Here is a 25,814-nt window from a genome sequence, read left to right on the forward strand (position 1 = left end):
GCATAGAATCAAATCTACTTAGAGCACTACACATTTTCAAAAGGCTCTGTCGGTGTGTTTATGCTTTACTTTTACTGAAGTTGATGGGATCCACACACAAGGAGCATAGCTATGGGCGGGGGGGTGGGGGGGCTAAAGAGGCCTGGACACTTCCAAATGAAATTTTGAAAAAACAGTAAAATTCCCCCTTGATATTCACTCTCTGATTATGGCAATAAGTGGGTAATTTTGATCGGAGGTGTTGATCCATACCAAAGCGACAAGTTATCTTTGGGTCCCCATTATGCGTTATTGCTCGAGATGTCAAACACATCTATAATTACCTTGTTAATACTGCGTCAGCATTCACTTCACAGCAGCTAAAAGCATGCAAATGGCCAGAGTGATATGATTATTTTGTCTGTGGAAGCGTCAGCGATATTCTGTCCTTTGTACCATCAAATACACCCTCAAATGTGGTCACAAAATGAGTAATAGCTACAGATCTGTGTTTGATGGGTTAATCAGTATTCCCTGCTAACGTTCTGGTATCCTCTCAACTAACTAAGGTAGATCAATGTCAATTGTCAGGTGCAAAACTACAGAACTCATTCTTCACCTAGCTGTCTGCCTGTGACAAAATGATGAGAGCAAACCTTGGTAACATTAAGGGAAGATGACTGAAAGTTCTTCCTGTTTATTATCGCTAGCCAAAGATCTCTCCTCCGCTAGCCCACCTCTTCAGCCTCTTTCCCTTCAGATGTCCAGAATGCTGTAAAACACTATTTTGTTTCTTGTTACAACCATGAACCACACAACACAACATGTCGATATTTTATCTGTCTGAATGCTTTATTAACTAACAGTGTGCAAACAGTGGTTCTGCAAGAGCTGCTATCGCTGCTGTCCTCACCACGTTGACCGGTGATATGTTGACAATATGTCTGTGGCAACCAAGTGTAACGTCAGTCGAATACTACCTGTAGAGTTGTTTCTGGGGCATAATGCTCGCTAACTGGCCCTCTCAACCTGTAACCCCCCTAAAATGAAATTCCAGCTGCCACATGCTAATATTCTCACATCAAGATCAATCTTAGTGCTACCTAACTAAAGTGTGTGTGTGTATGTCTGTCTCCTGCAGAGGGCAGTGATCACTCGCATGTTTCCAGATGTTCTGTATCTCTTCAGAGTGCAGGCCTTGTGTCAGAGAGACCAGCGCAGCGACTTCAGCCAGACACTTTTATTCAGAGGTGAATTATCCATATGTGCCCTATTTTACTTCACTAGTAATTCAGTTCACTTGATTGCCTAAAATGTTTCACTCTGTGCTCTTTCAGCAAACACCACGAGGATATTTGAAGGGTCAAGAATTGTGAAAACTGGAATGGTGAGTAGTCTCGGCCTCAAATGCTCTGCCCACACATACATGGGTGTCTGATGTCTACTGCACACTAAGGTGGACACTATCAAGATTTTGTCAGTTTTACAAACGTCAAACAAACGTCCATGCAGCGCATTTTATCAGTCTGACGAGAAACACAAAATGTTTGCAAGCAGTTGTCAGCTCAATGTACCATTACTAAACCTTTCGGGGATATATAGACGCTGGATTGTAGGCAGTTTGTGAGGTTCATGGCATTATGTCTTTAAAAGTTATTCAAGAGCTTTTTAAAAACATTTGGTAGCTTTAACGTAAGATATTGTTAAGTGTTTGGTGACATACCAATTTGTTTCCTGTGTGTTTCTTTTTCTGGTAGCCAGTTTTTAAAATCACCTGCTCCTTCACATCACATAAAAACAACAGTCTGTGATTGGCTGTTTCGCATGTTAGTAAAACGGCCCTTTCCTGTCAAAGTAGGCAGTTCTTGACCACATTAAGGGACAAAACGTACTAAACTCTCTGTCAAAATTCAGAAGTCTGGCTTGCGAGACTGTGATGGTGGCATAATTATTTGAATAAACATCGTCTCTTGTGTGAGTGTATATTAGGGTTGTCACAGTTAATCAGTCAGTTAAACAATAACATTGATTAAAATGTGAATCTGCAGTAATTTGCTGTTAATATGCATGACACTGTCTGTTTTAAATTCTTCTATTGGTCTTTCTTACAGTATGAAACAGGGCCTGATGGACACACCTATTTACATTTTAACACATTGTTGATATGTTTTTTAATGCTTTTCAAAAGCTTCCTGGTTTATCTGTCTTTAATAAAGTATTAAAGTGTTATATGTAAGTGTTAGAAGCGCTGTGCATGGTTTGTTATTGTTCAATTAAGTCTATTTATAGTGTTTAGGACCTTTTAAAAACTGATTACTTGATTCATTGTTGGAATAATCAGTAGATTACTTGGTTACAAATATAATTGATGTTGATGGGCTTAGTTTATGCATGTTTTGGCACTGTAGAAATAACTTCTCCTTATTTCCTATCTTGCAATTTTCCAGCCTACAGTGTCTCCACCTTCCTCTGCAGACATGGCCCCCATCAGCTCTGGCTCCTCTACTTGGGCCTCTTCTGGGCTCCCTTTCTCCTTTGTCTCCATTGCAACGGGCATGGGCCCTCCATCCAGTGGCGGGCAGGCTACAGTGGCATCCGTGGTGACCAGCACGCTTCTGGCTGGCCTGGGCTTCAGCGGCGGCGTGATTTCCTCCCTTCCCGGATCCCTTTGGCCCACCCAGTCCCCCAGTTCTGCCCCCGCCCCCACACGCCAACAGGCTCCTCCCGCTTCAGAGACCACCCCCTCTGACACCAAGAACTTTCTCTCTGAGGAGAGTGTGGGAACTAAAGAGCCAGAGAAGGAAGAGCAAGAACAAGACGGAGAGAAGGACGAGGAGGATGATAAAGAGGAACAGCAGGAGGAGGAGAGAAAAAAGAAAGAAAAGACTGTAGTTGTGACAGAGAAAAAGGAGGGACAGGACACTTTCGAGAAACCCACCGCTCCTGTCCCAACCTCAACGTCTAGAGAGAGAGAACGAAAAGGGTGGGGATGCAGAGGCTTCCACAGCGCCCCCTAGAGCCACAGAGGAGCAAATCTCCGCTGTTACTCAGACATCTTCAGGGGGAGACTCGACACGACCAACATGGCTGGAAGACAGTGACACAACAGACATGCAGCTTACCAGCAGCCCCACGCAGACCACAAAGCTGACCAATGAGGACAGAAGCCAGTGGCCTTTCTACATTCACACTGGTAGGTGAGGTATAGAGTGTACCTGAGCTCAGATCAACCTGTAGATCTCTGAGAGTTCCAAAGGGTTGTGGTGTCACAAATTAGAGCTGCAGTTCTGTCAGAACTTTGTGGGACAAATCTGTGTAATATCAGTCATTAAAACTTTTTAAGAACATTGTTTTTATCACTTTATCTGATAATGCTGATAGAAATTAAAGGGCCCGTATCATGGAAAACTGAATTTTATCACTTTTTTAAAATAAAAGAGTTTGATCTAGTATGTAAACATCATTAAAGTTTTTTTTTTACCTGATTTTCTCCCCAATTTAGTCGTCTCCAATTCCACCCGCTAGTTAGGACTCCCCCAATCACATGATGCTATCAACGCTAGGAGGGTGAAGGCTAACACAGGCTTCCTCTGAGACCTGTGATGCCAACCACTGCTTCTTTTCGAGCTGCCGCTCATGCTCTCTCGGACTCCCGGCTACGGATGGCTGTAGCATCATCAGGGATCGAACTTGCGATCTCCTGATGATAGAGCCAACGCTTAGACGGTTGCGCCACTCGGGAGCTATTAAAGTTTAAAAATCTGTGAAAACCAGTGCATTTACATATTTCTGCCTATTCAGTCAAAAGCAGTTTAGCCCCACCCATTCACAGTGAAGTCATAGGGGATGTTTCAGCCTAGACTGCTTTATGAATGAGGCACAAGGGCAGCCAATCAGAGCAAATATCATTTACATGTTATCAGTCTTAATAGCACAGAAACAAAAACAGTTTCATTGTAGGGGATAAGCAAGGTTGGAAAACGGTCATGTAAAAAAATTATGACAGTTTTTGGTACATAAAACCACACAGACATTAAAAGTCGACTTTAGATAAAAGACTAAGTACAATAAGAATGTAGGATATGGGCCCTTTAAATGTCATTTATTGGTGCTAGACCTAGAAAAATAGATCTTTTTCTCTTTCTAAGAATAGAAAATTATTGGTCTCACAAATTAAAGGTTCAGTTCTGTCACATTCTTCACTTGACTTGCTTACTATGACAAATCTGTATCTTATCTATTGAAAAAAATGCTGTACTTGGTAGACATTAAATATAATTCATTAATACAGATGTATAAAAATGTTGATAAAAAAATGAGATAAATGTTTTTAGTTTTGGAGCATTTTATGTCAATGTGCCCTCTTTTTTGTGGCTATCCACCACTCAGAGCGGAACAGCATATCCACTGTACCCAGAGATCCGGTATCCCCAGCAAGCAGGATGGAATGGATCATCCCTCTGATGGTGGTGTCAGCTCTCACGCTCCTCTGCCTCATCATGCTGCTGGCTGTCCTGGTCTATTGGAGGTGAGATGTTCACTAACGGTGTCCTGCTTGTCTGGCTCTCTTGGGTGGCTGTTTTGTTGACAATTGAAAACAATTGAAGACTAATCAAGCATTTTAATTTTATAGTTGATTATGAAATCTTGCTTGCGGACATATCAGATTCCATGCTTTCTTGTTCATTCTGCCACTTCCTCTCTTTTCCAAAGGAAATTCTGCTTGCGTACACCACCTCCATACTCCACCTTTTCTAATTTGCCCATCAGTTGTGACTCCCCCAGCACCTAGTACCTACTGCACCTTCACCAGAAGCTCTGGGTCATAAAGCAGTGCCTTTCTAGGCTGCCCCCCCTCCCATGCTCATGTCCATGCACAAGAGTGGAGGATGCAGGGCCCCAAGGGCTTACAAGCCTTAGGATGAGGAACACAGCTGTGCTCCAATCTGTGAGGCTTAAAGGCCAGGGGTGCTGGCTGGAACATGCCATTATAATGCATAAACATGTAGAAGAGCAGAGCTGGAGACGCAGAGGAAAGATAAAGACTGAAGCTGTGATATATCCACTGGGTTTATCTTGATTTGGGTGGTTTAGGTGCCACAGAATCTGAAAGCGATTAATCAGGCTCCTGTCAACAACAGCCTGAATGTAACCAGTACTTTTAAAGTCGCAAAAATGGAGTTCCAACAGATTGATGCCAGATGGATGTGTTCATGTCAAGAAATTTCAATTGGTGCCATGGGGTAAGAAGCAAAACTCACAGACACAGATAAACTATTAAATTTAACTTGAAATTAATGTTTCTACTGTTATTGTGGGAATAGATACATTTGTTTGCAAAAGTTTGGGTACTCCTAGTCAAATTACATGTTTTGCTCATTTTCTGAGTGAAAAAAATAACACATCCCCTACAGAGAACACATTTTTGCACATTTTAATGTACAGTTACTGTTTATTTGCTTAGTTTAACATATTGGGGAAAAATAAAACATAAAATCTGGTCTGTGCAAAAGTTATGGTTTTAAAAGTTAACATATTTTATGATTTATTTTTTCCAATATGTTAAACAGAAATTTTGCACAAAAAATTGAAGAAAAATACATTAATTTTAAAGGACATATTGACTTATTTTCACTTCTAAAATCAACAAAACATGTAATTTGATTGGGAATGTTCAAACTTTTGTATATGACTATGATCATGGCAAAGGCTTGATGTCAGTATATGACTTTTTAGGCAGATTTCTGTCTCTAATACAAGGCATGGATTGTTGTGGACTTAAATGACGCCGTGGAACGATCCAAGTATGGTCAGATGTTTGGGATCATTTGTGTAACAGTGTAATCAGTCCAAACCGATTCTACTCTTTTTCTAATGCAGCCACTTTGGCTTTCCAAGTGAACAACAGAAGACAAGACAAAAAGTGCTAATTTTGTCGTTATTTGGGTGCACCTCATCTCTGTAATAGGCAATCAGGCTTTAGTGGAAGGAAGTGAGTTAATGACGAAGTGAATGAAATGGTGATTGAGTTGAATAGGCTTGTCAGGGATTTAATGAACGATTATCTGATGAGTGAGCGGAAGAGAAGCAGATGGAGATTTGACAGCTCCCTAGAGAGTATGGAATGCGTTTGGTTTGTCATTAAGATGTCATGAGTGTACTGTACTGTAGAGAAGTGCTTTGTGTGGTATCAGCAGGACTATGGCAGACTGAAAGTGCCATTTTCATCAACCCTATTGTCTTGCTTGTTGTTGTTTGCCTTGTTATTAATTCATCTGTAGGTTCCTGCTAGGTGAAAATGCTGTGGTGCATTTCAGTTCTTTTCAAAAGGAAAGTTTTTAACTAAAGTTACTTTTTCGGTTGCCTGATTCCATCCGAGAAAAAAACCTCACATAGGAATGTTTACCAGAAAGCATGCTATTATTGGCCTAAACTAAGTTCTAATGTTGCCAAGGTGATAGGCTAATGAGCTTTTTATGTAGGCTGCAATCCATCTGGATGGCTCAGAGGCTTTTCTGCGTTCCACTCAAACTCACAGATGCCCAGAACAGAGCAGGAAGATGCAGCGCTTGTCTGTGTGCTGGAATCTAACTCTTGATTAGATGGTTGGTTGTCCGGAAGAAAAAAAAATAGTTTAAATCCATTTCCAACTTGGCTGTACTATTTTTATCATGTAGCTGCTTCGTCTTAAAACCCTCAAGCTGCACCAAAGAATCTACAGCATCTTTCAGCTTTGTGGCTCCGGTGGAAGAAAGCTCACACAGACAAAAGAGTACACCCTTCCAGAGGGAGGGTCATTAGGACAGATGAGGTGTAGGGGGGTGATCCCCAGGGTCCTCCCATTTCTCAACCCCCCTGCTTTTCCTCCCTTGTTTCCTTTCATCCCATCTCTCCGTATTCTCTTTTCATCTCCCCTCTCAAGGATGAATAGCATCTGCTCTTTGCTCTGCATTAAGTACAGGTAGGGTGCTCTTATGCTGGGATATTTACATGTTATCAAAAATGTGTGGCACTGAATGAGAATAGAAAAGATGCCAGCTAGCATTTTCATTTGTCATTGCTATGCATGATGGGATGCCATGCCAAAACATTTCTCCAGCCTCTATGTAATTAATAATAATAATGCTATTTAAAGATGGTAGGATAAGATGATTAGGAGACTGCTAACTAAACTTGTAAAAACTTTTAACCCTCAGAAGTCTAGAGTTATAAATGCCGTTTTCATACTACTACACTATTTAAATGGAATTACATAATTGCGTTACAGATTTGTGAATTGCATAACTGATTTGTGAATACTTTTAACCCGCAGAGTTATTATTGTCATTTTACTGTACATTTGAAATTTAATTAGGTAATTACATAATTATTACATAGCTTAATTACATAAGGAATTCCATTTCTATCCTCTCTGAATATAAAGGATTGTTATTTTTCCATTTAACAAGACTGCACACACAACAGTAACCTTTCATCAAATTCAATTCATGATAAAACAACTCTTCTGCTTACAAACACACATGTAGTATTGATTGGAAGACTAGAATGCACACAATTTTTACAGAATATCTCAGAGAAGCAACACTGTTGTGGCTCAGATAGTAAAAAGGAGTTTGGACAGCTCTTTTAAGGTGATGTGCTGGAACACCTGGCAGAGTTTTCGCATCTCCAGAAGCTGAGGCTGTTTCAGTTTCAGAATGTTCTCTCTGAGTGCCGTGTTTAACTGCAATGAATTTTTGAACACTAACTGCATCCAAAGAGATACTGATACTGACATGTTGTACAGCTCGATTGGCTCAGACTTTGGCTTTATTTGTAAGGTGTTCCACTAACCTGGATCTTTTTATTCTTAGGAGGTTTTTCCAGGCGGCTCATATCTACATAGAGGACAGAAACTCCCCTAGAGTAATCCGCAATGAGAGCTTTCCTGCCCTCTCTATACCTGGTGAGTCAATTACATCCACGCACTCTTATTTGCAGGCAACTGACACACATGCACACACATACGGGTGAAGTTTATGTGCTTTCATTCACTGTTTATAATGTTTTCTTGAGTGAGCATTTCCCTCATTCCTGAAAGTGCAGGGTGCTTTTTAATAGCTCCATTCACGCATTTGATAGTTTTGTTAAATTCCCCAGCTGCTGCTAGTATGGACCTGCCATCCATCCAGGTTTGTGCTCTCTCCTTCCCTGGCTTTTTCTCTCCTATCTTGTCTGACACGTCTATATAACTGTGCGCCCTGGGAGTAAAATCAACCATTAATGTTTACGAGTACACCGTTTTTGGTTGATAGTTTAATGTCTCTGTTATAGAGAACCCATCAACCACCCCCATCAAACTAGGGAAAGGGCGTGCTTGTGTCAGTTTGATTTGATCAAGGAACATCCTTCCACTGGATTGTGTAGACACTGGGGGTTTAATAAATATCCACAACTATGGCAAAAAGTCAAATACCTTCAAGCTTCTCAGTCTTTGTTCAGCCTGAGCAAATAAAGGCCTCAGCTGTGTGGCTCCCCAACCAGCAATGAGCCGTATCTTTGTATGGGTGATTATATATAACAAAGGTCATTGTACCAGACCCCCCTCATTCAGGGGTAACTGATGAGGTTCACCACACACAGATGCTACCACCTAAACATCACCATCACTCAGGGGTGCAGCTATCCAATGGGGAGACTTTCAGGCATAAAAAATAACACACCAGTCTGTGTATAATTAACATTCAGCCTTTCTGATACTCATTTTACGCAATATATTAACTGCCTTCTATGAAGGAAACTGCCTTAATCAACCTCTTTATCTCTTTTGTAAAACCTCAAAAGGTTGTTTAAACAACCTTCTACATTGTACAATTATGCCTCAAAGAATCCTTTATTTAGAGGTGTTGTTTTTTCCAACACATTTGCACATGCAAATGATTTCACCGTGCATCTCTTTACAAATGTTCTCCACAGGAATCACAGCATTCTTTGCAGCCCCACCTTTCCTATGAATGTGAAACATACTGCAGCAATACTGAATTGCTGCGAAATCGCAGCCTCTAGTTTATAAATGAGTATAATCACCTGTTCTCTATCCGCCACATCTGTACACATCTGTATCGTACCGCTAACTACCACAGAGAGTAATTTTGTGACATTTTCCTGAACCTAGACAAGAACTGAAAGCCCTTTGATTCGAAACCACAAACACAGGAGCCATTAGGCAGTTGCTGAGTTCCATGAACAAACATTTGAAATATGTGACTACATAATATGAATTCAAAACTATAACCATTACACTCTAACAGTAAAGGTCTAAGTTTGAAACTGATGTGAGAGAATGTCTTACCAAAGCTGTTCTTATGAGGCTTCATCCAACTTTCAAATACTGGAGTAAAACAGTACAAAAGCAGTTCTGGTTTCCTTCACTTTGCTGAAGGTTTTCTGGTATCCATGCATGATCAGGCAGGAGCCTGTGAAAACTCCAGCCACACCACTAAGCTGTTAACAAATTACCACAAATTCTTCCCTCTGGAAAACTAGTCACATTTCTGAAAACATGATTTATGCATATTTACAGCTTAATTTACAAATTCATGAGAATGTTTTTATGTGTTTGATATGAGACTTCACTGAAAGAACTCCGCAACTGCTCACTGGCTTTTATGATTAATATGTTCAGTCAACAGGTTTTCTATATAGGGAAATGCATCTTAATGATTGGCCATGGTAATAGACTGTATGCTATAGATAGAACAGAAAATCATTAGATTAAAAATTCTGAAGTATTCCTTTAAATAAATCACAACCATATTTTTGAGTCACCGTGCATCAGGATGCATTAAGGTATGAACAGTCATTCAGAGTGGTTTGGTATGAAATGCTCCATTCCAGAGAAACGGTCTGAATTGTTGATAGTGTTGGTGACAGGAATCAGACATCCAAAGCATTTTATGCCTCTAAAAACTGTCACAGGAACCTGTTAAATGAAATGCTTGAATTTGCTGTCTGATGACTAAGATGTAGTTTTACTATAGTTGGCAAAAGTTTGAGCACCCCTGGTCAAGTGACGTTTTATTGATTTTCTAAGTAAAATTAAGTTAACACATCCTCCGGACCAAACGTAAAAATATCATTTTCCTGCTAATTTTAGTGCACAAGTTCTACTTATTTGCTGAGTGTAACATAATGGAAAAAATCAAACATAAAATATAATGTCACATGATTTTTGCACAGGTCAATATGTGAAAATATGTTAAATTCAGCAAATAAACAGTAATTGTATGTTAAAATGTGCAGAAGTGTGTTCTCTGTACACACTTAATAAGGATGGTTCTTCAAGAGTTCTTTAGTAAATTGTTATATATAGAACTATGCACACTCAAAGAACCCATTTCATGTTTAAAGGGTTCTTTTGCATCATGAAAGGGATTAATGGAGAATGTGTTTTATATGATTCTATATAGAAAAGGGTTCTATATAGCACCAAAAAGGGTTCTTCTATTGCTATAGGCTTGATATTGTTACAATAAAAGAACTCTTTTCAAAATGTTCTATATAGAACCATCTACAGCACATTTTCCATCAATCTGAAGAATGCTTTCACGATGCAAAGAACCCTTTAGTCATGCAAATGGTTCTTTGAGTGTTCATGGTACTATATAGAACCATTTTCTTTACTAAAGAACCCTTGAAGAACCATCATTTTAAAGTGTGTAGGCTTGACATCTTAACAATAGAAGAACCCTTTTTGGTGCTATATAGAACCCTTTTCAAAAAAGTTTTATATAGAACCGTGTACAGCACATTGATGCAGAACCATCATTTTTAAGACAGTAAATAAAATACTTTGGACAGTTAATAAAATACTTACTGGCTATACTTGCATTAGTAGACACTGCAACTACTGGCTCTTGGGGAAGCTTCTCTAGATGGCACATTTCACATCAAACCACCCTGACTGACTTTGTTCACATCTCAGTGATTGATTTACACCAAAATTTCGAAATTCCCCTTTAATGTGGTTTGACACCAATGTTTGCATTATAAAAATACATGTGCACGTGTGTTTCAGATGATCTGGAAGCAGTCCCAGTCAGACAGTTCATCAAACATATAATGGAGCTCTACTCCAACAATCATCATGGCTTCTCTCAAGAGTTCGATGTGAGTATCAGCATTTTTGAGCGTGTGTGTATCACTGTTACTGGTAGCGCAGATGGCTATGGGAAAGGGCTAATTAAAGACAAGAGGCTCATTAAAGCTGTGCTCTAGCTGCAGGAATGCGTGCAGCAGCACTAGAGCATTGTAGTCGGGTTCCTGCCTATAGCAAACATTTACTCAACACAGCCTTCTGTGGTTACCTTCAAAAACAAGCACACATTCCCACATACGCATCAGACTCCTACATACTGTGCAAATGTCAGACAGCACCCTTCATTTATTTCAAATCAAAAAGAAAAGTTATTCAAAAGCCAGGAGAATTAACAGAAAATTCAACAACAACTAGACAGAATATAACATTTTTCAGTATTTAGTGTGTCCACCCTTTACCTGTATTACAGCTTTCATTCCTTTCATGGGGACTCACTTTCAGTTTCCCAAAGAAAGCTGCAGGGATATTTTTCCACACCTCCAAAGATTCATTCTTAGAAGTTGGTTGCTGTTTCTGCTTCCCATTATTCAAGTAATCCCAAATACATTCAGTGATATTGAGGTCTGGACTCTGAGGTGGAAGATGTTTTTAACACCAGAAGCTTCTTTGTTTGATTTGTAGTTTTTTTGTCTATTTCTTTTTCTCAGTAAGGGCTTCTTGACAGCTACACATCCTTACAGACCCATAGTGCTAAGTTGTCTTCTCACAGTGGAAGGATGGACAAAAACACTTGTGGATCTTTTCAGATTCAAAGGAAAATGTAGCTTGATTTTCTCTCTCAAATATGAAACCTTTCAGTACTGTTTATCTGACGGGGACAGTTTTGGTGGTCTGTCAGGTCTTGCACATTTGTTAGGAGTTTTGGAAACTGGCTGGCTTTTGTCATTTATTTGCCTTTGGCTTTCCTCTTCCTTACACAAGGGGATTATTTTATATCTTATCTCATCAGAAATATGTCTTAAAATGAATAACTTGTACTCAGTCGCCTTTTTGACTGTAAATTAAATAAATGGTGATGTCTGATTTTGCACAACACTGAATTAACTCTAATACCCACTGTATTTCCGAAGTGTGCTTGTAGAAGAGAGATCTGTTTATGTTATGTAATAGGCTGTAACATCCCAGTTAAGATAAAAGACAAACTATTAGGCACTTGGGTAGATGAATGTCAACACCGTCACTGCACACCAGGGTGCTAATTACGGTGACGGTGAATAAAACGCAGTCAAAATTGCATTGATGTGATAATAATTAAATGATTTGGACAAATGGGGTAATTTATGTAAATTACAATCAGGAGTGTGGCTAATTAGTGGAATAATTAGAGAATTATTTTTCAAAGGACTCTAGGTTTTTACATTAATTTGGTCAATAAAAATGAGTTTGGTTAGCAGTTGATGAGGGTTTTCAACACTGAATTCTGGCCAACATGAACAACTAGAAGAAACACTGTTTCAGTGGCTGTAGTTACTATAGATTTGTCTCTTTCTATAGGAGGTTCAGCGTTGCACGGCTGATGTGAAGATTACAGCAGAGCACACGAACCATCCAGAGAACAAACACAAAAACAGATACATCAACATAGTGGCCTGTGAGTGTCCACTGAAGATGGTCATATTGCATACACAGTTTATGAATATTTTGATGAGGTTTTTTTGTGCATAAGAAGCTTCAGTGCGATCCTTTAGCTGCGATATCAAATGTTGTTTGAATAAGTTGTATTAATATATCTTACTACTCTTCAGATGACCATAGCAGAGTGAAATTGCAGCCCCTGCCTGGAAAAGATTCCAAACATACTGACTACATCAACGCTAACTATGTAGATGTAAGTATATATGTGGGTTGTATGCACATGTAAGTGTGTCTGTATGCATGTTATAACTAGTTTTCCTCTGTCTCAGGGTTATAACAGACCCAGGGCATACATCGCTGCTCAGGGACCTCTGAAGTCCACCTTTGAAGACTTCTGGAGAATGATCTGGGAGCAGAACACCAGTGTCATTGTCATGATCACCAATCTGGTGGAGAAAGGCAGAGTAAGTCACGATCCCTTGCTGTTAATATAATGCTTGGAAGTTTAGAGTTCTAATATTATTACTTTTGTTATCATAAACATTCAGTACATTCAGTCAACATTGTGCAATTATTTATATCTCAATTATTTTGACCATTTCTATTCTTCTTTCATGAAATTTTGACACAATGCAAAGGGTAACTACAGTTTTCAAATAATTTAAAAAGGTACAAAAATGAGAAAAAATGGAGATACAAAGGTTTTGCTTGACAGCAACAGTATGCAGAAATTGTTACTTATATTACTGTGATACCCTTGATTTATTTCATTTGAAGTCATTAAGTACAAGTTATTAATTTTTCAGGAGATATTTCTGAGCTGGAATTCAAAAATGTATTAAAAGATGCAGAGAAAACAAGACTCCTAAGCCTGGTAGACACCAAAACTGTCTCCATCAGATAAACAGCACTTAACACTTTCATCTTTAAGAGAGAGGAGAAAATCAAGCTCTACTCTTGCTTCAGAAACTTAACTTAACACAATGTGTCTGAAAGAATGTGTAGCTGTCAAAATGCTGTAACTGAGAAAAAAAGAAAAAATCTAACAAAGAAGCTGCTTTTCAGGACAGTAGGCTGTCCACTACAGAGTCCAGACCCCAACATCATTGAATGTGTTTAGCTGGATTGAAACAAGCAGAAAATGCAACCAACTTCTAAGACTGAACTTTAGAGGTGCAGATATTTATCCCTGCAGAATTCTTTGAAAAACTGAAATCAAGAAGGCAAGAATGGCCTGGGTTTGATTCCTGGCCGGGTGACCAGGGTCATTTCTGTGTGGAGTTTGCATGTTCTCCCCGTGTCTGCGTTGGTTTCCTCTGGGTACTCCGGTTTCCTCCCACAGTCCAAAAACATGCAGTCAGGCCCCCTAGGTGTGAGTGTGAATGTGTATGTCTGTCTGTCTGCCCTGCGATGGACTGGCGACCTGTCCAGGGTGTATCCTGCCTTCTGCCCAATGACAGCTGGGACAGGCTCCAGCACCCCACCGTGACCCAGAAGGATAAGCGGTTTAGATGATGTATGTATGTTATGTAATGAATTGCATCCTATGTCAACAACTTTGAGTCTTCACTTCTGGTTTTCTCTTTTGTTTCAGTGTCAGTGCATGACAAAAATATAAAGGATGCTCATTTTTTCTTCATAACAAGATTGTTTGCACAACAGTAACTTAATCGAATTCAAATCATAACAAAATGTCATGTGTTATACAATACAACTGTGGTTTGGATTGAACATTTAGAAGCTGCACTTCTAAATAATTAAATAATTATTCAAATGTAAGTTGCATTTCAAGGCACAGGGAACCTGTAGGAGGCTTAACATACTGTGCCTATCAAAATGTTCAGAAACACTGAAGCTCAGTTGTGTTGTTTTTCATTTTTGCACAGAGGAAATGTGATCAGTACTGGCCCTCAGAGAACAGTGAGGAGTATGGAAGTATGGTAGTGACACTGAAGAGCACAAAGGTGCATGCGTGGTACACACTGCGGCACTTCTTCATACGCAACACCAGAGTCAAAAAGGTCAGTCACTGTTGAGGCAGGATGTGGAATGTGTTCTTGTCTTGTATACTGAGTCACTGTATTTGCTTAGATGAATGTAGAAGATGTTTTTTTGTCTTTGTCTCTGTTTCAGGGGCAGAAGGGAAGGCAGAATTGCAGAATAGTGGTCCAGTATCATTACACTCAGTGGCCTGATATGGGTGTGCCTGAGTACACGCTACCAGTGCTCACCTTCATCTCCAGATCCTCTGCTGCTCGCACGCCTAATTCTGGACCCATCCTAGTGCACTGCAGGTAGGGTTCATGGTGGACACATAAGTGGTAACTATGAGTGAGTAAAGTACTATTTGAGCTGGATTTGTTTTACCAGGTCAGATTCTGTAATGTAATTTGATTTGTGGCAAAAAGTATGTTACATATTGTATGTGACATTTATAGCATGCAACAATTACACTTACTATGTGCCGCAGTACAGGGCCGAGGCGCGCCAACTGGACCAATCTCAAGACCCACCTCATTTTCATAGCCCTCAAGTTGCTTCTTAGCAACCATTGCTAGCCGCTTTTCACTCCTTTAGCAGCTCGCCAGTGTTTTTCATTGATATATTTTGAATTTCAAATAAGGTCCAAACATGTGCCTGATGGAATTTTAAAACACACCTGATGCCCTGACAGAGTGGAGAGTGTTGTTTTCTCTCCATTTCCAGAGACAAAATATTCAGATTTGACTGTGTGTTTGCTTAAAGATGAGCCATTTCATTTCTTGTTTAACGTTAGTAATTTGAGATAGTTTGCCTGAATAATAAACAACAAGGAAAATTCTAATGTAAAATTCTTGCAGACTTAATAACCCAAATATGAATTTGGCATGTTAAAAATAGCCTTTGCTGGACCATCTAAATGTGTGCTGTGCTGTACTGTATAGATTATTCAGCTGAGATTAACTTAAATATTGTTAACTATGCAGTAACTTTATTAAGTAGATGAAATAAGCAAGCAAATTTACCTCAATACTAGGCTTCAGTGTAACAATGAGTGTGTTTACATGCACTCGATGATCCGATCATAATTTCTGCAGTTATCTGATTATTCAAATGGTCAGGTGAACAGCATACTCCGATTTCTTAGATCGGAGTAAGGTCTAGAAACCTGATTAAGAAATCTGATAAAGAGAGCTGGATTTTAGCTCAGTAATCAGATTTCTCAGTATATTTAAACTCTTATTCTGATTTCTTTCGGATTTCTCAGTCTGCACGTGCGAAATAGACTGCGGTACCAGAAATAAGCAAGCAGTGTTGCCGTGAGATGGCAGCAAAAAGCACTTTTGGAGCAATGCTGAAACCAAATACATGCTTGATGAAATGAAGGATTTAAATACTCTTCATCTTCTAGATGATGTATTTTGATATTTGAGTTTTTGAGTTTTATATTACGTTTACTGCCTGAATTACTGCCTGACTCATGTAGACCTGGAGTTTTTCGCGTTGATTGGATTACGGACAAAGTCTGATTTTCTGCAGTTATCAGATGACTCAAGTGCATGTAAATGCACTCAATGGGACCAGCAGCATTTGGACAAATTTTATTTATTTCATTTTGCCTTTGATTATGTGTCAATATAAGGCATGTTGAGCACACACACACACACACACACACACACACACATTAATATGTGTGAAAGACAGCTAACTATTCCATAATGTCCATTCCATAATGATGTGTGTGTGGCATTATGGGATGCAGTATACCTAAAAGATACTGTAGTAGTATAGTATGTAAAACAAGCCGAGTCCCAGAGTGTTTCTGAATAGATGCTCTATGACAATAGCAACATGCTCCACTGTCATGTTTCATACTGGGTTTTTGTTTGTACATTAGGTCAATTCAAACAGAACCACTGTTACTGAAGAAGCTGTGGTTCACTGATTTACAAAGGAGATTAGATTCGTACCAGATAAAAATCATGAATCTTGTCAGATTTTGCTTAAATTACAGTACCTCCCCAGATAAACTAATCCACTTCCTTTTGTGAGGTTTTCCATAGTTTGGGTTTGTTGGTTTCACACGCTCTCTCTGCCTAGTGCTGGCGTGGGGAGGACGGGCACATACATCGTGATTGACAGCATGCTGCAGCAGATAAAGGACAAAGGCACAGTGAATGTCCTGGGCTTTCTCAAACACATCCGCACCCAGCGCAATTACCTGGTCCAGACAGAGGTTAGTATGCAGTAATGTAAGTGATGAGTGTGTGTGTGTGTGTGTGTGTGTGTGTGTACATGCACCTGCATTTGGAGTGTTTGTTGGTGCTCAATAAAGACATAGTGTAGAATAAAGTGTTAAAGTAACTCCACTTGTTGGAAGAGGAACTGCTTTAATGCCTGTTCCCCTGGGATGTGTCCAATTAAAAAAGTCAATAAAAGTCAGTCAATATAGCTGGCAGTTTAGACTCAAGCAGCTTTTGTGTGTGTGTGTGTGTGTGTGTGTGTCCTACAGGAGCAGTATGTGTTTATTCATGATGCTCTGATGGAGGCAGTGCTTGGTAAAGACACTGAGGTCCCCATCTGGCAGCTCCACAGCTATGTGAACAGCATCCTCACCCCCAGCCTCACTGGCACCACTCGTATGGAGAAACAGTTTAAGGTAACAATTATTCCTCTGCTAAGCTACATCATATTGCAGATATCACAGACCAGGGGAATCCAATTTCAGTCCTGGAAGTCCAGAGACCCCGCTCAGGCATACTGCTGAGCGTGAAGCCATCACCCGTGAAGCCAAACCCCTCCTTATTGGGCCACTCCACTACTAAATCCAGCACAAGCTCTATGAATCCATATGGATACAAATGCATTTTACATGAACGGCATTGGCTGTGAAGGATTTGACTTAATGCTTTACCTAACTTTGGGAAAGATGGCCCTTTTACAGTCTTTGGTTATGGCTTTGGTTCCTGATTAACTGATAGCTGCAAAATAGAGTCCTGATCCACTAAAATCACCACAGGTTTTAAGTGACTACAGTAACTTTTAACTTTCAACTTTTTCTTTTCCACAGTGTGCTTTATTACTAGACATGTGTTTTAAAAAAGCAAATAAATAAATAAATCTTTGTGTCATGCCTAAGAAAAGTGGTAAAATCACTGTAATACATTTCTCAAGTGGATTGTTTTTAACCATAAACAAAAATTTTAGAATAAAATCTTTGAGTTATAATGAATAATAATAATAGCAATAAATAATTCTAACACCAAAAAGTGTAGCTCGTGGGGCCCTGAAGGGGTGTGGTAAGGGGTCGCAGAACAATTTCAGAAGAAAATGCCAGCATAGTAATTTTTACATTTTTTTAGTTTATTAAATTTGCGTGGGCCATATCTAAAATTGGCCCTTGTTAAAAAATGGTAGATGCATTTAATACTATTTAAAAAGTGCCAACCAATCATTCACTGCCATATCACACCCAGTAAATTACGTATCTGTAACGTCTCACTGGGTCTCTTTGTGCAGGTCAGAGATAGCTAACAAAATGGGCAAGGTTCTAGTAAGATACGGTCCTCATTTGTTACTACAAGTGAAATTAGTGGCTGGGATCTTTTGGGTGGGAGCAGCAGCACTAACTATCCACAAAGGCGACCTTAGACTAAAAAAGTTTGAGAACTGATGATTTAGAGGAAACTATTGTTTTCAACTAAGGACTGCTGATGAAGGACAAGAGCCTTTGTATATTGCCGCCATGTCATTTTTTGTCATAATATGTAATAATGAAAATATCATAATACAGAATTGTTCACTGCATAATCCTTCGCATAGTTTTTGCTCACCTAATTACCACAGCAATGATCATGTTAATTTGGGCATTCAAACAGAGTTCAGTTGCTCTGAGGTAGTCATATGTATTAATACTGAGTGTTTTCCTATAGAGTGTGACTCCAATCGGATTCTAATACCAGCTCTGCTTTATAAATCCTAATGAGAAAACTGGGTGAATTTCTTAGAGCTGTACTCCGGTGTCGCTACTGCAGAGCTCTTTTTACAGCTAACTTGCTCCCCCTTGTGATCAGTTGTGGTATGTGTCTCCTCAGCTGGTGATGCAGTGCAATGCCCAGTTCATGGAATGCTTCAGCGCTCAGAAAGACTGCAACAAAGAGAAGAACCGCAACTCCTCAGTGGTGCCATGTGAGTATCAATAAACGTCAACCATCAGTCTCTTCATCATTGCAATTAATGTCCTACTTTGTTAGAGTGATTAAAGTTATGAAATCATGTCATACTTTATAAATCTTGACAGGTCATTTTGTTTTTCTGTCTATGCCGTTATAATTTAATCTTCATCTTCATGCTCTGTCAGAGAAGATGCCCTTTATTCTCACGTGGCTTTCCGCTGAATTTTGCTTAGGGTACCTTGTGTGAACTCTGCTGGTGTTTATATGATGCGTAATTTATGAATGTTTCTTTCCACAGCGGAGCGAGCTCGGGTCACACTCGCTCCTCTCCCTGGAATGAAGGGCACAGACTACATCAATGCCTCTTACATTACGGTACCATTACACACTTCACCGCAGCGATGTTTTCAGTCCCGAGTGGCTCTCTATTTTTGGAAGCTTTCATTTGTGTTAGAGGAACAGTGCATAAAACGTTTGCGCAATATGTCGTTGCTGTTATAACAAACCTTATATCTCATTTTTCTCTTTTTTATTATTTTTTCCCCATTTGAAAATGTCAGCTGCCCTTTACATTGTGTTAACACCTCATGATGAATGGAGCAATAGCAATTTTGAAAAGCAGCCCTTTCAAGTTTTTAAGTTTTAGATTAACAAATGTTAAGAACATTTTTACTTCCTATGTAAAGGTGATTCAATGAGTGTGGTGCCATTTAGCCCTTGTGACTCCTAAAAATTCAAATTTATTATCATTTTTCAACATTGAATCTAAAGAGTTTTTACAGAGTTTCTTTGCTGATTGTGGATTAAAGAGTAACATGGTTGAAAGTAACAGAGTTGAGTTTTTTGCATAAAAGTAGCAAACACTAAATGTAGCATTAAGGACATTCCATTGATTTATTAAAAAAAAAAAACAGATAATTTATAATTGTGTGTAAAAGTCTGGGCGCCTCTGGTCAAATCATGTTTTGTTGATTTTCTCAGTGAAAGTTTCTAAAACACATTTTAATGCACAAGAACTGTTTATTTGTTGAATTTGACATATTGGAAAAATACAAAACAAAATGTGCCAAATGTGCAAAATAATGCTGTATTTTATATTGCTTTTTTTCAATATGTTAACCTCAGCAAATAAACAGAAATTGTGCACTAAAATTCATTGACATATTTAGGTTTATTCCCTGTAGAGGATGTGTTACTTATTTTCATTTAATAAATTAATAAAACATGTAATTTGACCAGAGGCGCCCAAATGTTCAATCTGTATATAGATAACAGGGCTATACTTTCAAACTGCACTCAATCAATATCACTGTGTCACTGAACCTAAAGAAAAAGAATCAAAGAACTTATTTCATGTGACTTTTATTCCAGATATTTTTCAGGGTGGGTGTGTTCAGGTAACTGGGTTGAGTGAATGTTGTGGGAGACAACTGAAATGTACCTTCTCCTGTAAAGTTAGCATTTTGGAGATGTCAATTGTTGTAAACACTTAACCTATGTTTAAATGTCTTTTACCTTTACTTTACATACATATTTGTAAATGTAATGTCAGTCGGTCACAAAAGGCACCCCAGTTGTGGAATCACCAATAAAGTTACAGTATTTTAGTTTTCTCATGACAGCAATGAATTTGTACGATTATGTGAAAGTCTAGAACAGGGGGTGCACAACTCTGGAGGGCCGGTGTCCAGCACAGTTTGGAGGTTTCCCTACTGAAACACACCCACTAAACCTGGCAATTAACAGACAAGTGTAATCAGGTGTGTTTGAGTAGGTAAATCACCAAATTGTGCTGGACACTCCAGGCCCTCCAGGAACGGAGTTGTGCACCGCTGGTCTAGAAGATCAAAGCAAGTTCAAGTTTAAAATGGGCTGTTTGTGGTTTACTCTACTATAATAATTTCTTGGTATGTTATAATTACTTTTTATCATTGGAGGTTTTAAGACTGAACTGCATGCTTTATCAATTACAGGGCTACTACAGGAGCAATGAGTTCATCATTACCCAGCATCCCTTGCCCCATACAACCATGGACTTCTGGAGGATGATCTGGGATCACAACGCTCAAGTCATCGTTATGCTGCCTGACAATCTAGGGCTAGTGAGTAGATCGCTGGAAATTCTAGTGAAGTGTTACTAAAGGTGGCATGATAGCACTGCCAGACTGCCCACTATAAACTATTCTTCCTCAACACATGGAGTTTCACATAATATATATATATATATATAATATATATATATACATCTTAATGATCTGCAGTCTTGGAGTCAAGTAACTCCATAGTAGTCGAAATAGTACATTTTCAGCAGTTAGAACACCTTGAACAAAATGGGACCAATAATTCACTTCTACAGCCCCAGGGACGTTGTGATGTGAATGATGATATGACCTGTTCTGTGCCCTCACAGACAGAAGATGAGTTTGTGTACTGGCCCAGCAGAGAAGAGGCTATGAACTGTGTGGCTTTCACCGTCACCCTCATCAACACGGATAAACTGTGTCTGTCTAATGAAGAACAACTCATCATTCATGACTTCATCCTGGAGGCTACACAGGTACTTCACAACCTCTCCAATAGAAATGATGTTCTGGGAGCAGGCATGATGTCAGCACCACAGCAACAGCACTGCAAACAGAAGCTAAAGGAAGATGCTTGAATTACAGCTACAGTGGGCATTTTAAGCACTATACATTATATACATTATATATCCATTCTTATTAAAGAAAGATAACATAAGCCAGTAATCAGACACTAAGGGGACCGATGTACTAAGCCTTTTGCGCCAGTTTCAGATACAAATCGGACACATTCTGCCTGTGTGGTGCACGAGCCTAAACATGCAGTTTATGAGAAAAATCCAAAATCTGCTTCTCTCCCTTGTGCATATGCATGTGAGGGAGGATTGCACAAAAATGGGTGGGGATATTGGAATTGCAGCTGATTACATATTCCGCTAGTTTGTGCACTGGGTTTTGCACTGATTTTTCTCTTCCTTTGAAAGCCAGAAACCAGGTATAAATTTGCAGTAATGTATCAAGGCATGTTGTTGGGACACTTCCTTTAAGAATGGCAGCAGACACAGCAGCTATGTAGAGACATGAGCCTCAAACAAGTGTTGAAAGAATCTTTACCAAGGGAATAACATTATTTCAGATATACGTTGGTGAGAAGAACGTTTTAGGATTGGAAGTGTGTTTGTGAGAATTAGATTTGTGGGCACAAAATATGCCATGATGTGGCGTAATTATGCGCATGCAGTTTGCATTATTGTTTCACAAATTCTGTTTACTTTGCCAAAAGTAGAATTCAGTCCTGTCATCAGGGGGTCAATTTGTGGGTCTTTAAGTGGGGCAGTGCCCCAACAGCCATCATTATGCTCCAATGATTTGTATTCAACTTTTCACGTATGCTATATGGACAAAAGTATTGGGACACCTACACATTACACCTATAGGGGCTTTTATGACATCCCATTCTAAATCCATAGACATTAATATGAAGTTGGTCCCCCCTTTGCAGCTATAACAGCTTCCGCTCGTCTGGGAAGCTTTCTTCAAGATTTTGGATTTTCTCTGGGAATTTTTGCCTATTCATCCAGAAGGGCATTTGTGAGGTCGGACACTGAAGTTGGACGAGAGGGCCTGTCTCCCAATCTCTGTTCTAGTTCATCCCAAAGGTGTTTGATGGGGTTGAGGTCAGGGCTCTGTGTGGGCAAGTCAAGTTCTTCCACACCAAACTCACCCAGCCATGCCTTTATGGACCTTGCTTTGTGCACTGGGGCTTAGTCATGCTGTAACGGAAAAGGGCCTTCAACAAACTGTTCCCACAAAGTTGGAAGCATAGAATTGTCCAAAATGTCTTGGTTTGCTGAACCATTAAGATTTCCCTGAAAAACAACCCCATAGCATTATCCCTCCTCCACCAAACTTTACAACTGGCACAATGCAGTTAGGCAGGTAACGTTATCCTGGTTTTCGCCAAACCCAGATTGTCCATCAGACTGCCAGATAGAGAAGTGTGATTGGTCACTCCACAGAATATTTTCCACTGCTCCAGAGTCTAGTGGTGACATGCTTCACACTATTCCCGCTGACACTTGGCATTGTGCATTTTGATCTTAGGCTTGTGTGTAGCTGCTCAGCCATGGAAACACATTTCGTGCAGCTTCTTATGCACAGTTCTTTTGCTGATTTTGTTTCCAGAGGCAATTTGGAACTTGTTAGTGAGTGATTCAACAGAGGATAGACACTGTGACCAGTATAAAATTCTTCATCAATTAACATACTAGGGTTTTTGTATTGGTTGCATATTAGAAATGTGCTGTATGGCCCAGGAAGATTAATCTGAGGACAGATTTCCCTAATGGGCAGACTTTGGAGATTTGTTGTGAATGTGGCTCTCCTTTGATTCTCTTCTTAATTTGTGGCTCCTTTGAACAGGTCTAACATAACGTTGCACCGTATGTTTTCCTTAGCTGTATTTTTGCATTGATGCCCTGCACTCCTGCACCTCTGGCCACCATGGTTTTTGGATGCCCTGTTAATGATTTAGTTCTTGCACTGGTGCTGGTAGAAATACACCTCTGTAAAATGTTTTGTTGGGAATAAACTATTAAAACTATTAAAATCTCTTTTATTTTCATTTTTAGGAAATTGAATATTAATTTCTGATGCATTATGAGCACATACTGCATTCATTTTGTGCTGTGTCTGTGCTCATGTGTACATCTGGCTCTGAAATTCCTGACTTGATTGCGGTCTAAGAGTCTGTATGTGTGTGCGTTTCAGGATGACTATGTGCTGGAGGTTAGACATTTTCAGTGTCCAAACTGGCCTGACCTCAGTGCCCCCATCAGCAACACGTTCGAGCTCATCAACATCATCAAGGAGGAGGCCATGACCAGAGACGGCCCCACTATCGTACACGATGAGTGAGTGTCCTGCATGTGTTTATGTTCTCTTCTGAATGTCAAATATGATACATTTCAGAAATAAAGAGAGAAAACACATTCTAAACTCAGACAGAGAAAGGAGAGAAGATGTTACATTGATTTTGGTGTGGTGTGTTGATTTGACTCTTTTCATTCTTTAGGTTTGGAGGTGTTTCAGCAGGGATGCTCTGCGCCCTGACCACTCTATCTCAGCAGCTGGAGAATGAGAGCGCTGTGGATGTGTACCAGGTGGCCAAGATGATCAACCTCATGAGGCCAAGCGTCTTCACAGACATTGTAAGCTTTCAAGAGACAAATTACAGCAATGATGAAATTCTGCGTAGTTATTTTATGGGCCCATGTTAAGGAAAATCAAATGTCCTCACTTTTTGGGAAGAAAAAACATTTGATGTAGTATGTAAACATTAAAATTCAAAAGTATGTCACAAAAAACCTATGCATTTACATATATTCACCTACTCAGCCTATAGCAGTTTAGCTTCACCCATCTAAGTTGAAGGTATAGAGAGTGTTTCGGCCTGAACTGCTTTTTGAATGAGATACAATACAGTGTAGCCAGTCAGAACAGAGGTCAGTCTTAAAGGCACAGGTTAAGTGAGGTTGGGAAATGGGTAAAAATGAATTTTCATTGTTTTGGGTACATGAAACCACACATATATCATATATGAGAAGAACATAAAATGCAAGAAATTTGTAGGAAATGGGCCCTGTAAAGCATACATTTGTATTTCACCATTTGCTCTTTTTTTTCCTTTCAGGAGCATTATCAGTATCTTTACAAAGCAATGCTCAGCCTGGTCGGCAGTAAGGATACTGGACTTCGCTATCCATATATGGACAGAAATGGAAGGATAGTGAACACAGATGAATCCAACACGGCTGAGAGCATGGAGTCTCTGGTGTGAAGGTTGTGGAAAACAAGAGGAGAACACCCAAGTTCATTTGGCAGACTTTCCTTGAGGCCTTTATTTTTGCCAGACTCATTGGTAAAATTAAAAAAAACAACCTAAAGACTTTTTGTATACTGAAAAAAATTCTTTTTGATATTTATTTTTGCTGCTTTTTGTTATCCTGCTGAGTGTCACAACTTACTCTTCAAACACACACACGATGAAATGCAGCTGACTACTTTGCACTATACTGTCAGTGTTACTGCCTGATGCCTAGCTGATTTCCACCCGTTTTGGCCATCGAGCTCCAGTACGCCGGCTCCTTATATTGGGAGGATATTCAGCAATGCTCCTCTACAGAAGTCAACAGCAACTCAACAGCACATTAATACATTAGCACATAGATATCTGCCTCATACACACGCAAGCTGTACTCGGTAAAGCTCCTCATGTACAACGTAATGCTCGTCATGACGCGACCTTCATGACAGGAAATGTTGGATTAATGTTATTTTTGTTTATATGTTATTGAGATATATCATTTTCAGTCTAACTTATATACATTATTTCAATGTGGTATCATAACAGCAACTGTGAACATATATTGTTATTGGTAGCATTTCTATTGTTTTGTAAAATATATAAATATATTGATCATAAAAGTGTGCTGGTCTTTTTTGTGATGGGTATACTGACCATGAGCGATCAGTCAAATAAGACCAAGGTTCCTAATCCACACCTTAGGTGCCTCTGGCCAACTCATGTGTTTGTTTAGTTCTAGCTCCAGTTTGGATTGAGAACAGCTGCTCTGAAATGCTGTATACCTGTTTCAGAAACCGGAACAGAAAAAAATAAAGTGAACTGGCTGAAGTTTCTGGGAAATTGTACACTGAAAAAGTATTTGGCTCCCATTAAAAAAGGATAATCCACAAAATAATGAAAAGTAAGAAATGAAAAAAGTCTTCATTTTTAAGTTCCCATGTCAGCTTTATTGAAGCACTACTGGCAGGTAAGACAACAGCAATCTTAGACGAGTCTTAGTTAAGCCTTAGAGGTCTGTAGTGTTTTTATTGTCATTTTGCTACACATTCAATTTACATTAGGCTACGACTTAATAAGGTTAC

General features: G+C 39.4%; 1 protein-coding gene across 1 annotated transcript in view; it reads left to right on the top strand.

The window, feature by feature from the left end:
- ca16b (carbonic anhydrase XVI b) overlaps positions 1 to 24,802 on the top strand; it is a 120,413-nt gene extending 95,611 nt beyond the window's left edge. Inside the window, 21 exon segments of the mRNA XM_036571151.1 lie at positions 1,121 to 1,229; positions 1,317 to 1,366; positions 2,427 to 2,945; positions 2,947 to 3,172; positions 4,369 to 4,507; positions 7,833 to 7,924; positions 11,036 to 11,127; positions 12,611 to 12,707; positions 12,862 to 12,944; positions 13,021 to 13,155; positions 14,578 to 14,712; positions 14,825 to 14,985; positions 16,772 to 16,907; positions 17,184 to 17,330; positions 18,766 to 18,859; positions 19,145 to 19,221; positions 20,820 to 20,948; positions 21,257 to 21,403; positions 23,637 to 23,779; positions 23,941 to 24,076; positions 24,559 to 24,802. Of these exon segments, the coding sequence (XP_036427044.1) occupies positions 1,121 to 1,229; positions 1,317 to 1,366; positions 2,427 to 2,945; positions 2,947 to 3,172; positions 4,369 to 4,507; positions 7,833 to 7,924; positions 11,036 to 11,127; positions 12,611 to 12,707; positions 12,862 to 12,944; positions 13,021 to 13,155; positions 14,578 to 14,712; positions 14,825 to 14,985; positions 16,772 to 16,907; positions 17,184 to 17,330; positions 18,766 to 18,859; positions 19,145 to 19,221; positions 20,820 to 20,948; positions 21,257 to 21,403; positions 23,637 to 23,779; positions 23,941 to 24,076; positions 24,559 to 24,705 (2,994 nt within the window). The 3' untranslated portion in view covers positions 24,706 to 24,802.
- The last annotated feature ends 1,012 nt before the right edge of the window (positions 24,803 to 25,814 follow it).

The sequence above is a fragment of the Colossoma macropomum genome, unplaced genomic scaffold (assembly GCF_904425465.1).
Source record: "Colossoma macropomum unplaced genomic scaffold, Colossoma_macropomum, whole genome shotgun sequence".
Classification (NCBI taxonomy): Eukaryota; Metazoa; Chordata; class Actinopteri; order Characiformes; family Serrasalmidae; genus Colossoma; species Colossoma macropomum.